General features: G+C 32.0%; 1 protein-coding gene across 4 annotated transcripts in view; it reads left to right on the top strand.

The window, feature by feature from the left end:
- Positions 1-15,437, top strand: part of LOC126831727 (hypoxanthine-guanine phosphoribosyltransferase) — a 30,214-nt gene extending 14,777 nt beyond the window's left edge. The window contains exons 2-10 of one of the 4 annotated variants that reach the window (XM_050562377.2): positions 2,395-2,501; positions 3,129-3,312; positions 3,928-3,945; positions 4,172-4,207; positions 5,967-6,029; positions 6,565-6,665; positions 8,364-8,410; positions 11,304-11,380; positions 12,277-15,437. In XM_050562377.2, the coding sequence (XP_050418334.1) occupies positions 2,395-2,501; positions 3,129-3,312; positions 3,928-3,945; positions 4,172-4,207; positions 5,967-6,029; positions 6,565-6,665; positions 8,364-8,410; positions 11,304-11,380; positions 12,277-12,330 (687 nt within the window). In that variant the 3' untranslated portion in view covers positions 12,331-15,437. The remainder of the gene's footprint in view (positions 1-2,394; positions 2,502-3,128; positions 3,313-3,927; positions 3,946-4,171; positions 4,208-5,966; positions 6,030-6,564; positions 6,666-8,363; positions 8,411-11,303; positions 11,381-12,276) is intronic. The other 3 variants (XM_050562378.2, XM_050562379.2, XM_050562380.2) reach the window with 3 other exon arrangements.
- The last annotated feature ends 2,105 nt before the right edge of the window (positions 15,438-17,542 follow it).

The raw sequence follows: 17,542 nt of genomic DNA, 5'->3' as shown, positions 1-17,542 counted from the left end.
AGTGTTAGGAGCTTTCAGTAGACAAAAGTTACATGTCCACAAATATCACTTTTGCATACTAAACTTTTGCTAAATGGGGAAATGTGCTATATGTTTTCATGGCAATAACATGATACTCTAATTAATCTGGACTAACAGCATTTACACAGTAGAAGGGCGCATGTTTATGCTATTCAAAAAGGTCAAAACATCATTTTGACCAAAACTGGACATGTAACATTTGCATACTCAGCCATCGATATGTCACTTCCGGTACCGATGAAACCGTTAAACAGGTTTCCATTTAAGCATTGCACACATCACATTAAAGGAGCTAAATCGCTAATATTTATGACCTAGAAATTGACCCAAATGGGTCGAAACGCATATACATTGTAATAATGTAATCTGATTGTATATAAACTGATTTACATTCAATTGTTTCCTTTTTGACTCTAATTTCAAATCAGTTATGTCCAGCGAAATACAGCATGTGTCTCAACCCTATAGCAATTTCTAGCGTCTGGTTATTCCAGTCTATTAAGCAGGCTCTCCAGTTGAATATGTCTAGCCTCGTTCTTTCTGGTCACTTGTTGCAAATGACGCTAAAACGCACTATGGTACACGATTCGTGTACCAATGGTAAAATGTTTATTTTGTCTTAAATTTTGGATATCAGAAGCCTTCCTTTTCCTGGTAAGATCACAACATCAATGTTGATTTGAATTGACAAATAATTCGTATTTTCAACGTGTAAGACTTTGGATGATATTGAGTTAGAGACTTAGCTACTTTAAATGCACGCAGAATCAACCAAATCCGGCAATATCAATTCATTGTATACATTCATTACATGTAAGTGATCCTGACAACATTACATTACTTCCGGTGATAATGAAAATGTTAAATTAGTTTCATGAAATCAGAAATAGCATAAGGCATCACTAATGAAAATTTTATGTAAATCGAATAATATTTGCCCCTTTTTATAATATAGACCAAAATCCTTGAAAAGTGACTTGTAGAAAATCGTCTATTTCTCTGCAACCGTACAAGTTAGAAACCATTTTTTGGTGGTTGTATGATCGTGTGGGTTCAATCTATTTGTTGATTGGAATCAAAAATCATAATTTTAAAAACAATACAAATCAGACTCATTTGAATAAAATATCTGTTTTGAAGGCTAAAAATATAATAGCCGCTGTTCGTGCAAGCTTAGCCAACACAGATATAATTAATTACGTAGTGAAGTTTTTAGTGACTTCACATCAAACTGTGCATATTTTACTTTTGAAATTTATGTGAAAGATCTGGTTTGTTGAGCCTTAATTATATTATACCTTACATCGTCCTAAAAATTGGAGAAAACTTGTCACTTCTTGGACAATGCCCAGTTTTCCAAACTGGGGTCTTTGTCTAAATTTTCTGACCCCCCGCTGGCCGTCCTATACATGTATGCACAATCTATGTCAGGAAAAGCTATTAGAACCTTGTTACGGATCAAATAAATCTGCTATATACTTTAAAGGAGATTGGTAATTATCAAGGATTGATTACTTTATAAATAATTAATTTGATTTTCTTGATACCAGTATAGACTTCATTTAGTAACAAGAGTCAAATTCTTTGTAAATGATAAAATAATGTACTTGTACCAGAATGTAGGTCGAATAAAGAATATATTAAGCCATGTCAGAATAAATTTTATTTTAATTATTGATTATATAAACATGTCTGTCTTCCATTAGTTTAGATAATATGTTTTTATAACCTAATTTATTAATATCATGTATAATTTACATGTGACATGTGTATCTCATTTTGAAGTTTTAATAAAACCCATGCAGTAGTTTTCATTCAGTCCTGAATCAATAAATTTAATTAGCAATATATGGTTTGTACTGATAAAAAAAATGAAATATTGATACATTTTCTGTGAATTGATTGTATGATTTGTATGGGCTTGTCTCTGTAGTAAGATACACCAACCACCAGGAATACTGGTCATGCTAATTCTACGATTAGTGTCATAGCAAGGTTTAAAAATAATCTACAATTAATCAAGTTCGGAAAAATCACACAGTATCACATTCACAAAATTTAAATCTTAAAGTATAGTCATGAATATTACTTCTGGTCTATTATCGAAAATATTTTGAATTTGGATGATGTTCTTCCTTTTGCCTCAATGCAAAATTCCTCCACAGACAGTAAAAATTTACATAAATTTTTTTGTATGAAGTTCACAAATAGAATTCTATTATGGATGTGAAGGTTTCTGTATTGTATTAAATAAATGGTTAGAAAACCCTTTTTCCTAGGACCCAAGTATATGGCATAGCTTCTATACTCATACACTTTGAGCCTTCAGTTTTACATGAAATGTGATTATTTTCTTTGTCTATATATTTACAGCTTGAGGATGATTATACAGGATATCCATTAGATATGTTTTGTATACCTAAACATTATGAGGATTCTTTAGAGCATGTTTTAATACCTGCTGGTTTAATTAACGACAGGTGAGATTTTATCTACTCTTTCAGGTAATAAATACATAGTTTACAAGTTCTTCTAATGTAGAAACTTGCATGCTTAAAAGTCCTTAAACGCCATTCCAGGTAATAAATACATAGTTTATAAGTTCTTCTAATTATGTAGAAACTTAAAGGGACAATAACACTCTTGCTGGCTTGACAGTTCCAGAAAATAAAAAATAGCCTTATTTTAAGTACTAGATGTGTTAGTGTCTTACTTGTTGTGTAAATTATCCATTAAATCCTATTTTACTTGTCTAGAGGGTTCAAAAATATTTTTAAATCCAAGTCACATTTGAAAAGCTTTTCAGGCTTTTCAAATCATTTAGTTGAATTTTTAAAATTTTTTAAATTAGGTATGTTAAGATGAAATTTGTATCATCAATTAATTGGAATATTGTAAAATAGTACAATTTGTTGACCAGAATAAAGATTGGGACATATTATTCAGTTACAACAAGAGTGGTATTGAGCCTTTAAATGTTGTCAGTTGTTCTAGAAATAATTAGCATTGTTTGTCTGCCACATGTACATTATCTGGCATGTCATTGCTAATATGTAGTTAAATTTTATTTAACTTACAGTATTCAGTGTCCACCTTTATAATTTCAGAATTGAACGATTAGCCAGAGATATTATACAAGACTTTAGAAATGAAGCATTAACTGGTTTATGTGTATTAAAGGGAGGTTATAAATTTTTCACAGATCTCTTAGATAAAATTAAAGCATTAAATCGTAATAGTGAAGAATCTGTTCCATTGGCTGTAGATTTTATTAGAGTCAAGAGTTATACGGTAAGTTTCTTTCAATGATAGAAATTTGCAATAAAGGAGTGGGATTATATATACTTTATTGTTATCCATGTGTATTTAACTTACAATGCATACTATTTATATCTGTATATATTTTTGGCAATGACAAACTCTTTGCTTTTCTGTTCTCTTAGGATTATTTATGCTACATTGTCCCATCTAAACTGACTAACGATCAACTTATACTTCTTTTTGTGGCCTAAGCTGCAATTACAAATGATACATGAAAATCAATGTTATTTCTAACTGTTAGTTGTCAGTTTGTGCAAAAGTCTTAGGTAAATTTTATTGCTGTGACAGTAGTAGTTTCTCAAGATATTTGTAAAAATGTAAACTTGAAATTGTTATGATAATTTTGGCACAGCCTGTTTCTCATGCATATTAATGTTTTAAAACTGTATTAAAACAGAATATTTTTCTTTTATATGGCTCCAAATTTGTGCACACATTGATTTCCTGGTAACAGTGTTACCATGATAATCAAACACAGTTTGGGTTTAAAATACATGTACATCAAATCATTTATAGATCAACATTTATGGATTGCGGTTTGATTTATATATATATATATATTTTTTTTCTCTTTTGATTGGCCAGGTTAGTTCAAATGAGAAGGTAATTTGTATTGTGCTTGTGATGTGTGATTAGTTTTAATTTATTTTGTATTGTAACAGTTTTAATTTATATTGCACTGATCAACTTGGAGCTTCAAACAAATTGTATTGAGATAAATTAACCTCCAGTTGATTGTTCCACTCAGTTACAGTACAGTTCAGTTGTTCTATACGTTCATGAACTGTAATTGTGTTCCGTTTCTTTGTTTTGTATATTTACATGAAAGAGAGAACTTGAGTGTAATGGAGCACATTTTATTAAGGTAAAAATTAATACACTATTAATAGTGTTAACTATAGGCCTTTAGTTTTAGTGCTGTTTGTAGTCATACATTTTGTATGATTCACAAACAAGACTTGCTAGTGTTTTAATACATTTTATCATGTTAATATTCTAATTCCATTTTATCGTATCAACATCATTATGTTTTTTTTTACTTCTTTTTTTTAACTAGCAGAGGCATTATCGAAGATCAGATAATGAGATGACAGTTCTTGCTATACTTATAAAAATAGATAATGTCAAGGATGCTGAAAATTTCAGTAGACTTCACTCTGAGCCGAGGAAACTGCATTTTAATAACACTGTATCCTAGTGTGTAGCCTCAATTGTCATTGTTGCCGTTGTTACGATAATAAACAAAGTCTCAATTATCCATTTTTACGGTTAATCATTAATTACCATTGAACTGCATATCTGATTCAAATCTGTTGAAAATCGGAGGCATCCGATGGCATCGAGAGTTGATTATGGTCTTGGTAAATTAATTAAGTTTTTATCTGATCTTTTTACCTTAAATATTTTTTTGTTTTTCATTTAAAATTGTTTTTATTGTATTTATTGTCTTCTGTATGCATGATGGTCCATACATCATTACATACTTGAGTAAAATCAAAATATACAAATTTACTGTTTATATTATGTTTGTTCTGGCTTAGTAAGCATGAGCAACTGTATCAGTTTTATTGGACTGGCTTCAGCCCGCACAGAAATTAATTCAGAATAATTATTATTTATATTGCTAAAGACATTAGATGATAGCTGCCCTTTAGGCATAGTCTTGTGTATTCAAGCTGTGTATTTGTGTTTGGAAAGCAACTTGAGTCAGGAAACTGAATGTCCCTGACTAACAAACCGGATACAAACTTCTAAGGATACATTGTAGAATTATTGGATTTAAATGATATTTTGTACAGGCCTGAAAATAAAGGTTTTAGTTGCATCTGATAAAATAACACACACTACTGAAATAGTACCTAACATTTTGTATGAGATATTTATTAATAGTATTAATAATAAACAGGGGAAAAAGACAAATCAGTACCAGACAAAATGACAGGCACCATCTTGAATTTGTGTCTGTCAGTCTGATAATATCTGTGAAAGTTGCCTTATTTCTATGTTTGATAAGTGTATGTTAATTTTGATTTATATCTATATGCTTTATAGAAGGATTACTACAATGTATTTGTGTTTAATGGAAATGGGGTCCTTACTAAGTAAATGGGGCTTATGGCTTCCATGTCAAATCTGTGTAAATTGTTTTTTTTATTTGAATGACCAAAAAAAAAACTTATTTAAAGAATGTCAGCTAATGTAAACTCAGTTACAGTATAGTTAAACCCATTTCATTTCATTACATTAAAATTTTAAGTTATGGTTTTATGAAGAATACACTAGTGTTTGTTGGGATCCATCAACCATACATACTGGGTTTCAGTATAATCCTGTAGAGATCCAGAGTCACTGTGGTTTGGTGTGTATGACATTGGCTCACTAATCAGAATGCTCCAGGTGTGATTTCCACTAGTCAGTTGTGCCACTGTCTGGGCAAAATTCCTGTCATAGCACAATCCATGCTGAATGCTTATCCTGTTTGGGGGAGATTTGTAGGATGTTAAACAACATTTTATTTTTGTCAAGATCCATGATAAGGTTGCTGTAATAATGAAAATCAGTTTTACCTAATGTTAAACTATGTTGTAATAGCTTCTTATTCCATATTTCTATTTAATAATTAGGATACAACCTCTGGTGATTTACAAGTTACTGGTATAGATAATCTGGATCATCTGACAGGGAAGGTGAGATAAGTCTATACCTATGAACATAAAACAAAATTTAGAATATTCTAGACACAGGTATGGTGGTGGTAATAAAGAGAGTTCTACTTTAATCACATAATAGCATTTTATTGTTGCTAAACTTGGTCTCCTGTTTCCTTCACTTAAACGTGCATTATGTAAGAGCTCCATCTGCCTTTTACTGGTCATTATTCTGGCTGCAGATGTTACATGAATTAATATGAACCAGCTTACAACACTGCTGCTATTTTCACGATAAAATAGATAATCTAGACTTGGTCAACTACCTTTTGTCAATTCTTCAAACATTCATGACTTCGCACAGAATAAATTTGATTGAAATTTTCAACATAATGCATACTTAATACAAAATAATCCAGAAATAGACAGATTCTAATATTTTGAACTTTGAACTATCCCAGGTCACATAATGTCTTGCAGAAACTGTGTTTTCTCTACTTCACTAAACAATCTAATATATTAAAGGCGAATAAGAACACTGCGTTTGAGGAATGTTTACTGTATTTTATTTCAGAATGTTTTAATTGTAGAAGATATAATAGATACTGGTAAAACAATGAAAAAATTATTAGAAGTTTTACAGAAACATAATCCTAAATCTATTAAAGTAGCAAGGTAAGTCGTGTATTTTCAACATACATTTAACTAAATGTTGCCTTGACAATGGTTATGATAGGCAAATGTTGTGAAGTTTATTTATTACTGTTGGAATGGATGTATAAATGTGTATTTGAAATTACACATGACCAACCATATGTCATTGTGATGAAGTTTTCCATTGTTTTTGTTGATGGTTAATTCAGTCAATTGCAGTGAAACATTTACATGGGTTGATCAAAGATTGCCTTTAAGACTGCATGTATTGAGCTTGTTTTTGTAACGCATGTTTAATTGGCAAGTTTCAACAAATGGGGATTTTAAATATGCAAACTGTTACACAGAATAGTTTATGTGTAGATATGAAACTCTCCACACTAAAACCATGAGTGTATTCGACAAAGTAATGAAAGATATAATTATACCAGAAAAGATATAGAAGGTTTTATCTTGAAATAAGTCCACTATATACAATAGACTTTGATTACCAGTAACAAAAAAATTGGGATATAAAATTATTTGATTGTGTGATCTATGACTCGAATGATAAAAAAAAAGCATTGTTATGTGTGATCTATTACACATATGATAAACAAAGGTATTTGTGATGTGTGATCTATGACACACATGATAAAAAAAGTATTGGTACAAAGAACAAATATTGTGACTGTAAATTTTTAAGAAAATTTTATTAGATCATGATTTGTATTTATAGTGTATTTTAAATAGTTGATTGTCTCATTGATTTAATTGATTTAATCCAGGAAATAACATTGATAAATGTGTCTTTAAACATTACTGGTACATAACCTTTTTATTGCCATAATGTAGTACTACTCAAGATATAATTTACACTTTGTTAATAGATATTACAACTACATAATTGATTGTCGTATTGATAAAAAAATAACTTTTGTGGATTAGAAACAAAAACACAGACTTTTCTTATAGAAAACAGCTACACTAGTGTATTTAAGGCGACGTTTCGATGAGTATTTTCTCAACGTTATCAAGTCGTGGGTTAGTAAGGGTGGGGAAGCGGTTTCTGTGTTAAGTGTCTGAAGAAGGAAAAATCAAAAGTATATATTTTGTTGAATTATCTCAATTCTTTAACCAATTGTCTTTGGTAAATGTCTTATCTACACTCCTACTCATAATGTATTTTTGATGGATCCCTGAGACAGTAGGCCTATAGTGTTATAATATTGTTGAACTATTAAAAACTGGCTTTTTATTCAGTGAAAGCGATAACAAAGCATTACAGTTGATATTTAGTTGTTGGAGCGATGGTGGCTAAGTGGGTAAGACACTGGCTTGCTAGCCTGGAGGTCGCAGGTTCACTCCCGGTGTTAGCCGAGAAAGTTCATCGAGGTTTTTCAGCATGGTTTCCCCATGTCAGTGGTGCAGAAACGGAGGTCCTGACAAGGACAGCTAGCTGTCTAGTCGTTCAGATGGGAATAAAAACTGAGTTCCTATGTGCACATTGGAGTGCACGTAAAAGATCCTTTGCTAGTTGAAATTCTATATAAGAGTATGCCGTAGCGCCGCTGTCCAGGCAAAATTTCCCTCATAGCACACTGTATGGCATATGCCTGTCTTCATTAGCCCTGTCCGAGCATGACAGTAGGACGTTACTCCCCATTTTATTATTTAGTTGTATGTAGTTAATTATTAAATGTTAGTATAATTTATTTATCATATGGTTTGTATTTATAGTTTATTAACAAAGAGAAGACCAGGAGATGGTGTATATAAACCAGACTGTAAGTATAGTTATGTTGTACGTGTATTATGAACTACATGTATATTGCCACCACAATTAGTGGTCCGAGACCTTAATGGGAGTGAACTCTTGTCAGGGTGCACCACACAGTCAAAATTTGCTCTATTAAAATCTGAACTCACCGCAGCGAATGTTCACACACAAATGTCAAGTTGCCAAGTGATTACAGGGCAGACACGGACTACATGCATAACCCGGAGTAGATTCTATTAGCCATGTGAAAATTTCTACACATCTATCAACTATTAAACCCATAAAAAATCTATTGTTAATGATTCTGAATAACAGTAATGTTTAGCTTTTTGGTCATTTTGTTTTTTAACTATACTGTTAAGATTGGCATCTTTTGGTTTCATATAATTAATATCTCCGAAGCTCCTTTGTTAGGCAACAATAAAATACTAGTAGTATTTTCTTTTTGCTTTTACATGGTTCTCAAAACGATTGTTTAGTTGCCTAATAAGATTTATGAATCTAGCTTTCTGATAATGTTTCATAGGAAAAAGTCCTGATTATCCTGGCCTGATAATTAGCCGAATAACGGTCGGTAGACTGGTTTAGCGGGCCAAAATCAAACCAAGGGCACGTTACCTGTTGTGCACTCAAAATGCTTGGATGTAATGGTTGCTTTTCGTTAACCTTTTCTATTTCTTTTATTGATGTTTTAATGGTTATAACTTGTTAAATACAACACAACCTTTTATTTACAAATGTAAGAAACTAAGTTAAAGATACATTAGTTAAGAGTTTTATAAAGAGTTGGCCATTCTTTATATAATAATTCAAAAATAGATGATAAAAAAAAGAAAATGTTGAAAATTTCAGTCAAATTACTTTGATCTAAACGGAATTGTCACTGTTAGAAGTTTGGACTAGAAATAGCCATCAATTGTGTCTTCACCGTCTATGAGAACTGGCGATCGTTTGATTGACAAACGATAACTCCACCCACATATTCTCGATTATCAAGTAACATGCTCAATGGCTATGGTAGCCTCACTTGGCAGGCTTTTCATCACCAGTTTCCGGTTGTGACATCAGCGAGTAACGGTAAACGTTAGCTTGGTCCGCCATTTATTGATTTAATTTTAAATGGGCGAGGCTGTTTAAATCCAAGCCATCCGTGGGTCTACAGAATTGATTTTAAGCTTGTCGTGTAAATAAAGGTCTAATTAATAGTTTCTATAACATCTGAAGCCCAAATAAAGACTTGCAATAGGCAGATTTAGCTCTTGCATAATGCATGTTTAAGGCTTGTTACACATATATGAATATTGTGATATAATTGTCGAAATATTTGGAGATATTTATTCATGGTGGGGCACCCTAGCTTTGTAAACCTTAAAGCACTCTGGATTCCTCACCCAGAACAATTGGTGTTATCTACAGCCTTTATATTTAGAGATATTCATAAAATTTTTTGATTAGTCATTATGAAGTGGTTCAGCTTGAAAAGACAATGATATACATGTATTCCCCGGCTTATCGTCCATAGTCGAGGATACAATTTTGTGGAACAAATGATTCATGACTTTGGACAGTCTTGATATATCCCGGACATTTGTAACACTATTAGTGATAACAGAAGATCAGTTTCTTAAATATAGGATATATTTACATCAGGAACAGGAACAGGAACATAAACACACAGAAACATAGTCAAACAGCAACTTAAAGTAGCTAAGTCTCTAACTCAATATCATCCAAAATCTTCAACATTGAAAACACAAATTATTTGTCAATTTAAAACAACATTGATGCTGTGATCTTACCGGAAAAAGATGGGCTTCTGATATCCAATATTTAAGACAAAATAAATATTTTACCATTGGTACACGAATCGTGTACCATAATGTGTTTCAGCACAAGTTCTAGCAAGAGACTCGAGGAACGAGGCTAGACATATTGCACCAAACCAAACGGCGTATGTAGACTGGAATAACCAGACGCTAGGAATTTGCATTCGATTGAGACTGCTGGCTTATTTCACGAAACATAACTGATTTGAAATTAGAGTAAAAACGGAAACGATTGAATGTAAATCAGTTTATATACATTCATATTACAGTATTATATGAGTTGCAACCCACTTGTGTCAATTTCTAGTTCCCAAATGTTAGCGATTTAGCTCCTTTAAATATATCAGGAACGTTAACCAAACAGGAACTTAAATACATCAGGAACATAAACAATTGAATTACATGAACACAGAACATTACTATATAATGACAACCATTCCGCCCTTCTACGGAAGTGGCTGAACTCGGGTGAGTCCATACGCTCGTCTCTGACACAGGGTCTAACATAACTTCGTATAGCTGACTGTGCAAATTCTTTTTAATAATATGTGTATATATGTAGTGAATATGTATATATGTAGTGGACAGTATAGCTTATATCGTAGATCGATAACGTGGGGTTCAATGGGTTCGCACATGTGGGGTTCAAATTGTTTCGATGCATCTAATTAAATATTTTACATGTATAAAATATAGTTTTAATATGATACAAGTTATAGAGCACTTTGTCAAACATGTCCATGATTGTAAAATGGTAAGCCGATGATTGCCATGATCAGCTACTGTAAAGTTTGTTGTCCAGATGCGTCATTTACTAAATATTTATTCTTTACTTCTTATGATATTGTCGCCTGTCCAACCTCGTGGGTTTTCTCCGGGTCCTCCGGTTTCCTCCCACTACTAAAGACCCCTATGCGCAAGCGAATTATTGAAATAAAATTAAACCATGTTAGTCCCGAAATGACCTAGTTTGTGTCGAGTGGACGTTAAACCCCATTTCTCTCTGTCTCTTATGATATTGCTTGCTGGCCATGAACCAATTGTATGTTTATTTCTTCTTTTATAAAATTACAGATTTAGGTTTCGAAGTACCAAATAAATTTGTTGTAGGATATGCTTTAGATTACAATGAATATTTCAGAGATTTAAGTGTAAGTATACTTTTACAGCTAATGAAAATTTGTAGCATTGGTGGGGTCCATTGGTAATTGAAGTCATAGCCACATCTTTTTTTTTCAATAAATAATCTTTCAGAAAATAAACTGTTATGATTTACACAGGAGTGGACAACAATGGTACATTCTACCCTAAGTTGACTTCTACAATTTTTGTCCAGATAACAATATTTTATGATATTTTTCTGGTGACCTTTGAACAAATAATTATTGAAAAGAAAATTCTAATCATAAGAGTGCCCTTTACAAAGAAATGTGATTTTAAAAAAGGCTTATTAGTCCCCATAAAAGGCACATTAGTTCCTATTACCTTATTGCTTACAAGGTGGATTCGATAATTCTAGAGATGTATTATGTAAGATGTAGATAAAGGTCTGGCCATTCTTGCTATTATAGTTTAAAAATAGATACTGAAAAATGAATATATTGAAAATTTCAGTCCAATTACTTATTCTGATCGATGTTATGAGTGTTTGAAGTTTTGACAAGATAGTTTCCCTTGTCAAGAACCATTGCTATGATGATAAACAAAGTCTTGATTATCCATTTTAACATTAAATTATTAAATGGTGAAGGTTTTCTAATCCATTCAATATGACAACTATCTGCTGATCTAGAGAGTTGATTGTGTGCTTTTTATGTGAATTAATGTCGAAATGATAATTTGAAGCCAAAAGAGAACTACAATAGGCAAATTTAGCTCTTATATAATACATCTTTAATTGTTGCTAATTTATTTTATCTCTTAGTCTTTTCTTTATTTTCATTTGGTGGACAAAATTTGGATGTTAAAATTATATGCAAAGTGAAATATTTTTAACTGAATTAGGTCCATGCTTTATTAAAGGATGTATATATTTATTTATTTCCAGCATATTTGTGTTATAAATCAAAGAGGTATAGAAAAATATACAAGTAAAAAATGAAGAGAGAGGCAGATATATATATTACAGATATAGGCAGACATAATTTCCTATTAATTTCAATATAGGCCATATAAAATAAATTGTATGAATTGATTCACGTGAAGGCCTGAATAACTAGTTGAGAAAACCCAACAAAATAAAAATATACATTGCAAAGATATTTTCAAAAAATGTTCTTACCTACATGTAACTTTTCTCCTTTTCAACAAAACAATTGTTTCAGAAATATTCAATAAATTTTAGACGGCTTTAAAAGTAGAATTATTGAAATGAATATATAAATATTAGAACTGGATTTTATATTAAACTGTTGTTATATATAGTATAAAATTTTATTTTTATTTTCACCTTTCTTAGTATATGATCATCTTTTAACTTTTATATATTTTTTGTCCCCTGCCAGGGGACTGTTAAAATGGGCCTGTCCGTCACACTTTTTGGGACACAAAAATTCTCCTTCTAATTGAGCTAGAATGTTCAAACTTTGTGTAGTGTTTGTTAGGTGAATTCCTTGATGGAGTTCGAAGATGAGCATTTTCTGTGTAGGGTAAGCAGAGATAAGCAATTTGATTGGTTGATGCTTTGGGACACGATAGCTTTAGTTCTAATTAAGTGAGAGTGATGAAACTTGGTGTATAGTTTCATTACATCATAACCATGACTAAGTTCGATAATGAGTATATTCTGTTCAGGGTAAGCAGAGCCATAAGCAATTTGATTGGTCAAAACTTTGGAACACATTAACTGTCATTCTAATTGAGGTAGAATGTTCAAACTTGGTGTAGGTGTTCTTTAGGTGAATGCCTTGATAGAGTTCGTCGATAAACATTTTCTACTTAGGGTACGCAGAGATAAGCAATTTGATTGGTTGACGCTTTGGGACAGGATAACTTTAGTTCTAATTAAGTGAGAGTGATGAAGCTTGGTGTATAGCTTACCTTGACTAAATTGGATAATGAGCATTTTCTTCTTAGGCTAAGTAGTGATAAGCAATTTGATTGGTCAAGAATTTGGAACATGACAACTCTGCTTTTAATTGAGGTAGAATGTTTCAACTTGATGTAGATGTTCATTGGGTGAATGTCTTGACTGAGTTTAGTGATTAACATTTCCCACTAAAGGTAAGCAGAGCTAAGCAATTTCATTGGTCGATGCTTTGGGACAAGATAACTGATTCTTACTGATGGAGAGTGATGAAACTTAGTGTATAGTTTCACTACCAGGTACTTCAAAACCTTGACTGAGTTTGATCTTGAACATTTTATGCTTAGACTAAGTATAGATAATCAGTTTGATTGCTCAATACTTTTGAAAAAAATAAATGTGCAATTAATCAATATGTGTCATCTATTTATTTTGGGATTTGAGCGGGGGACGTAAGCCTCACTGTTGGCTTGTTTGAATAGAAATTGCAGGTAAGGCGATATCATATCTAGCACAATGCGCAATATTTCTATTATATTTTGTTAGCTAGTATTTTATCATAACTAGAATTAACAGCATGTTTTATTGCACATGATGGCACTTAGCAGTTAGTAAACAGTTTTGGAAATTACAGTGAATCTAAGGGAAAATCATTTAATAGTGTGATGAAATTGTATCTTGATGAAATATCTTTCAATGGATTGTGCTAGTATTAAAGATGATTTGTTTGTTAGTTGGTTATTATTTCAAGGTGTTGGTATGTAGAGTTCACTTTGATTAATAGTTATTAATGTTCCATATCGATCTTCTGGTACTCAAACTTTGAGATCTTGTTAAAATATATTTTTAATTTGATGTGATTTAACTATACAGTTACTATATATTTAACTATACCAGCGCAACAGGGATGTTTAAATTAGATTGTGTGCTAAATGCGAGACAAATTGCTCATACAAAATGCATTACCCTGTGTAGGCCAGTGTTAGCTATTTTGAATGTTGAATATATCAGTATTACTATTATTAAAAATTATTTAAATTTATTTTAACCGTATTTAGCCTTTGGTACATATTCAGGTAAAGTATTTATAAGAATTTATATTGTATCTATATGCTACATATATGGTTACATAAACTTTTATCCATTTACATTATAGTCTATGCTTTATATCCAGTTCATTGTTATGTATCATGGTGGCAAGCTATATGATACAGTCTTTATGTATAAACTGTGATAAAAAAAAAATATCTATTATAGATATATTTCGTAGACCAAACTTCAATTTAGCACAGATTCTTACATTTTAATACAATTTCATTAAAGGGACAATAACACTCTTGCTGGCTTGACAGCTCCAGAAATTAAAAAATAGCCTTATTCTAAGTACTAGATGTGTTAGTGTCCTACCTGTTGTGTAAATTATCCATTAAATCCTATTTTACTTGTACAGAGGGTTCAAAAATATTTTTAAATCCTAGTCAAATTTGAAAAGCTTTACGCCAGGCTTTTCAAATCATTTAGTTGAATTTTTCCAATTTTTTAAATTAGGTGTGTTAAGATGAAATTTGTATCAATTAATTGGAATATTGTAAAATAGTACAATTTGTTGACCAGAATAAAGATTGGGAGATATTATTCAGTTACAACAAGAGTGGTATTGAGCCTTTTAAATACAGATCTATATTTTGTTTCGTTTTTTTTTACTTTCAATGGCCTCCACTACATGAAGCTCTTCCCTGTTGTTGTGGAAGGTTGCGTCAGACATTTGATTAACCAATCAGTGTTGATGTTTCTGTTGGATACCCACAAAACTCGCCGCAACAGACCGTTTTATTGGCTAATCACTCACATCAACCAGAATGTGGGTTATATAATAACTAGTGAAGTAAAGACAAGTAAAACAAAATTTTAAACTATAAAAAACAAAACGAAATAGGATCTGTGTTTTAATCAGATTGATTTCAATATTTACATTTATTGTGTCCATGTTATTTTTCTAAACATTACTTTATACTAATAGCATTGAGGTTTCTTCATCAAGCATTTTTAATTCTTGACTTTTGCATCATGATAGTAAATTTTATCATTTAGCAACTGTTATTCAGTTTTATATATGAATTGTATATTTCAACATGATTTTGTATGTAAACTATTTTCTAGAATAAAAGGTTGTTTTAATTATTTATTTGTCTAAGTCATGTATAATATGCCATTCAGTAGAACAAAGTCAATAATGGGAATATGAAGAAGTTTATATTTCCTTCTTTCTATAGGGTGGGGTTGGTTGAGTGGTTAACACGTGCAGCAGTAGATCATGATGTTGTACCATAGCAAGTCATGGGTTGGATTTTAGATTTGCATGTGACAAGGATTAGGATAAACGGCCCATCTTGTGTTTTTTGGCAGTGTCCTCCCACCTCTGAAGATTACTGTCCGCACACTTAATTATTGAAATAACAAAAATATACCATATTAGTCCGAAAATGACCTGCTTACTTTTGAATGGGTGTCGACCACATTTAATTAGCACTGTTTCTTGATCGGGTGCTAACTTTAGTCTAAAGAGCATCCACAAGTAATTGTGGACAACAGCCAGGGGTAATAATAACAATGTACACTGATCAGCTGTGAAACAGATTGTGTACAGCCATGTTTCATTGAGGACATATAAAAAGCACGCTGTTCATTAAGAAAGATTTCCACTGACTGTCCTTTAGATCTCTTGTATTACATATTAGTTAACTTACTTACTCACCATCATCCTTTCTTGCACGCTTTCCTACTAGCTTACATCATCGTTAATATTATTAAACTTAATAAACAGAGTTACCTCCCATTAATTCCAGTAAAACAGTTCGGCTGCAGGTACAGTCCAACATTGATTTTTGACTGTGTTAAACTAATAAATGATCTTGACCGTCATAAATCATGGCCTAAAACATTCACAGAGTTATGTTGGTTAATCTGATACCAAATATGTGGGGGTGGACCGCGGCAATGAAGTGTGATGGGCAAACATACATACATTTTTGATTTTATTTTTATACAAGAAGATTGAGGAAATCACGCACCTTGAACAATCATGTGAAAATCTATGATTCATAAAACAGCTACTCTAGGTCTGAATTCTGTGGGGTCTTCCTGTAACAAACCTGTAGTCCTAAACATTAGCTTAATTATGTGGCACTAGTGAATTAATGAACTAGTGTATTGATAGAGTGACTTGTCAATCTATGAAAATACAAGAACAAATTTGATTTTTTTACTACTTATTTATCACAGACAATAGATTTACATATAAATATTTACATACACACAATACATACAAATATATACATACACACAATACATACAAATATATACACACACACAATACATACAAATATTTTTTTTGTGGGGTCTTTTCGAGATCTTTGGGTTATAAACTTACACTTCAAGTTTCAACAAAATCGGATAAAAATTGTGACCTCTATAGTGTCCACAACCTTGATATACCACATTTTTACGCTACTTGAGTACGAGGGGCGGCCATTTTATTTTGTCTGTCAATTTTGGGCTGAATTTCATGAAATTCAAACTCAGCCGTCCTTAGGGTGTAACGGTCATATAATAATACGATTTTTTAAATCAGATAAAAATTATGATCCCTATTGGGTCATCAAGCTAAAAACGCGATTTTCCGTACAATCAGGGGCCATAATTCAGGGAGTTACGGTCCGATATGCGCGAATATCGAAAGGAACTGAGATCTTTGGGTTATAAACTAACATTTCAAGTTTCAACAAAATCGGATAAAAATTGTGGCCTCTACTGTGTTCACAAGCTAAAAACGTGATTTTTCGTACAATCAGGGGCCATAATCCATGAAGTTACAGTCCCATACATGCCAATATCGAAAGGAACCGAGATCTTAGGGTGATAAACCTATATTTCAAGTTTCGTTGAAATCGGATAAAAATTGTGACCTGTAGACTGTTCACAAACAATTGTGGACAGACGGACAGGGGTGGCGACAATATACGTCCACATATAAAAATAACTTGGGTGGTGGGGATGTAGTATATGCTTGTTCTGTGGATCATAGTCTGTTATTTATGCAAGTCATGGGTTCCATCCACGGCTTATACATGACAAGGGAAGGGATGCCAGTAACCTTTTGTGATTTCTCTTGGTACTCCAGTTTCCTCCCACTTCTAAAGACCCCTCATGCAAGCAAATTATTGAATAAAGATTAATTATATTATGTTAGTTCCGAAATGATCTAATTAGTGTTGTGTATAAACCCCAT

Source organism: Patella vulgata, chromosome 9 (genome assembly GCF_932274485.2).
Source record: "Patella vulgata chromosome 9, xgPatVulg1.2, whole genome shotgun sequence".
In the NCBI taxonomy this organism is placed as follows: domain Eukaryota; kingdom Metazoa; phylum Mollusca; class Gastropoda; family Patellidae; genus Patella; species Patella vulgata.
The sequence above is the reverse complement of the archived record's forward strand: the minus strand, read 5'-3'. Positions and strand labels throughout refer to the sequence as shown.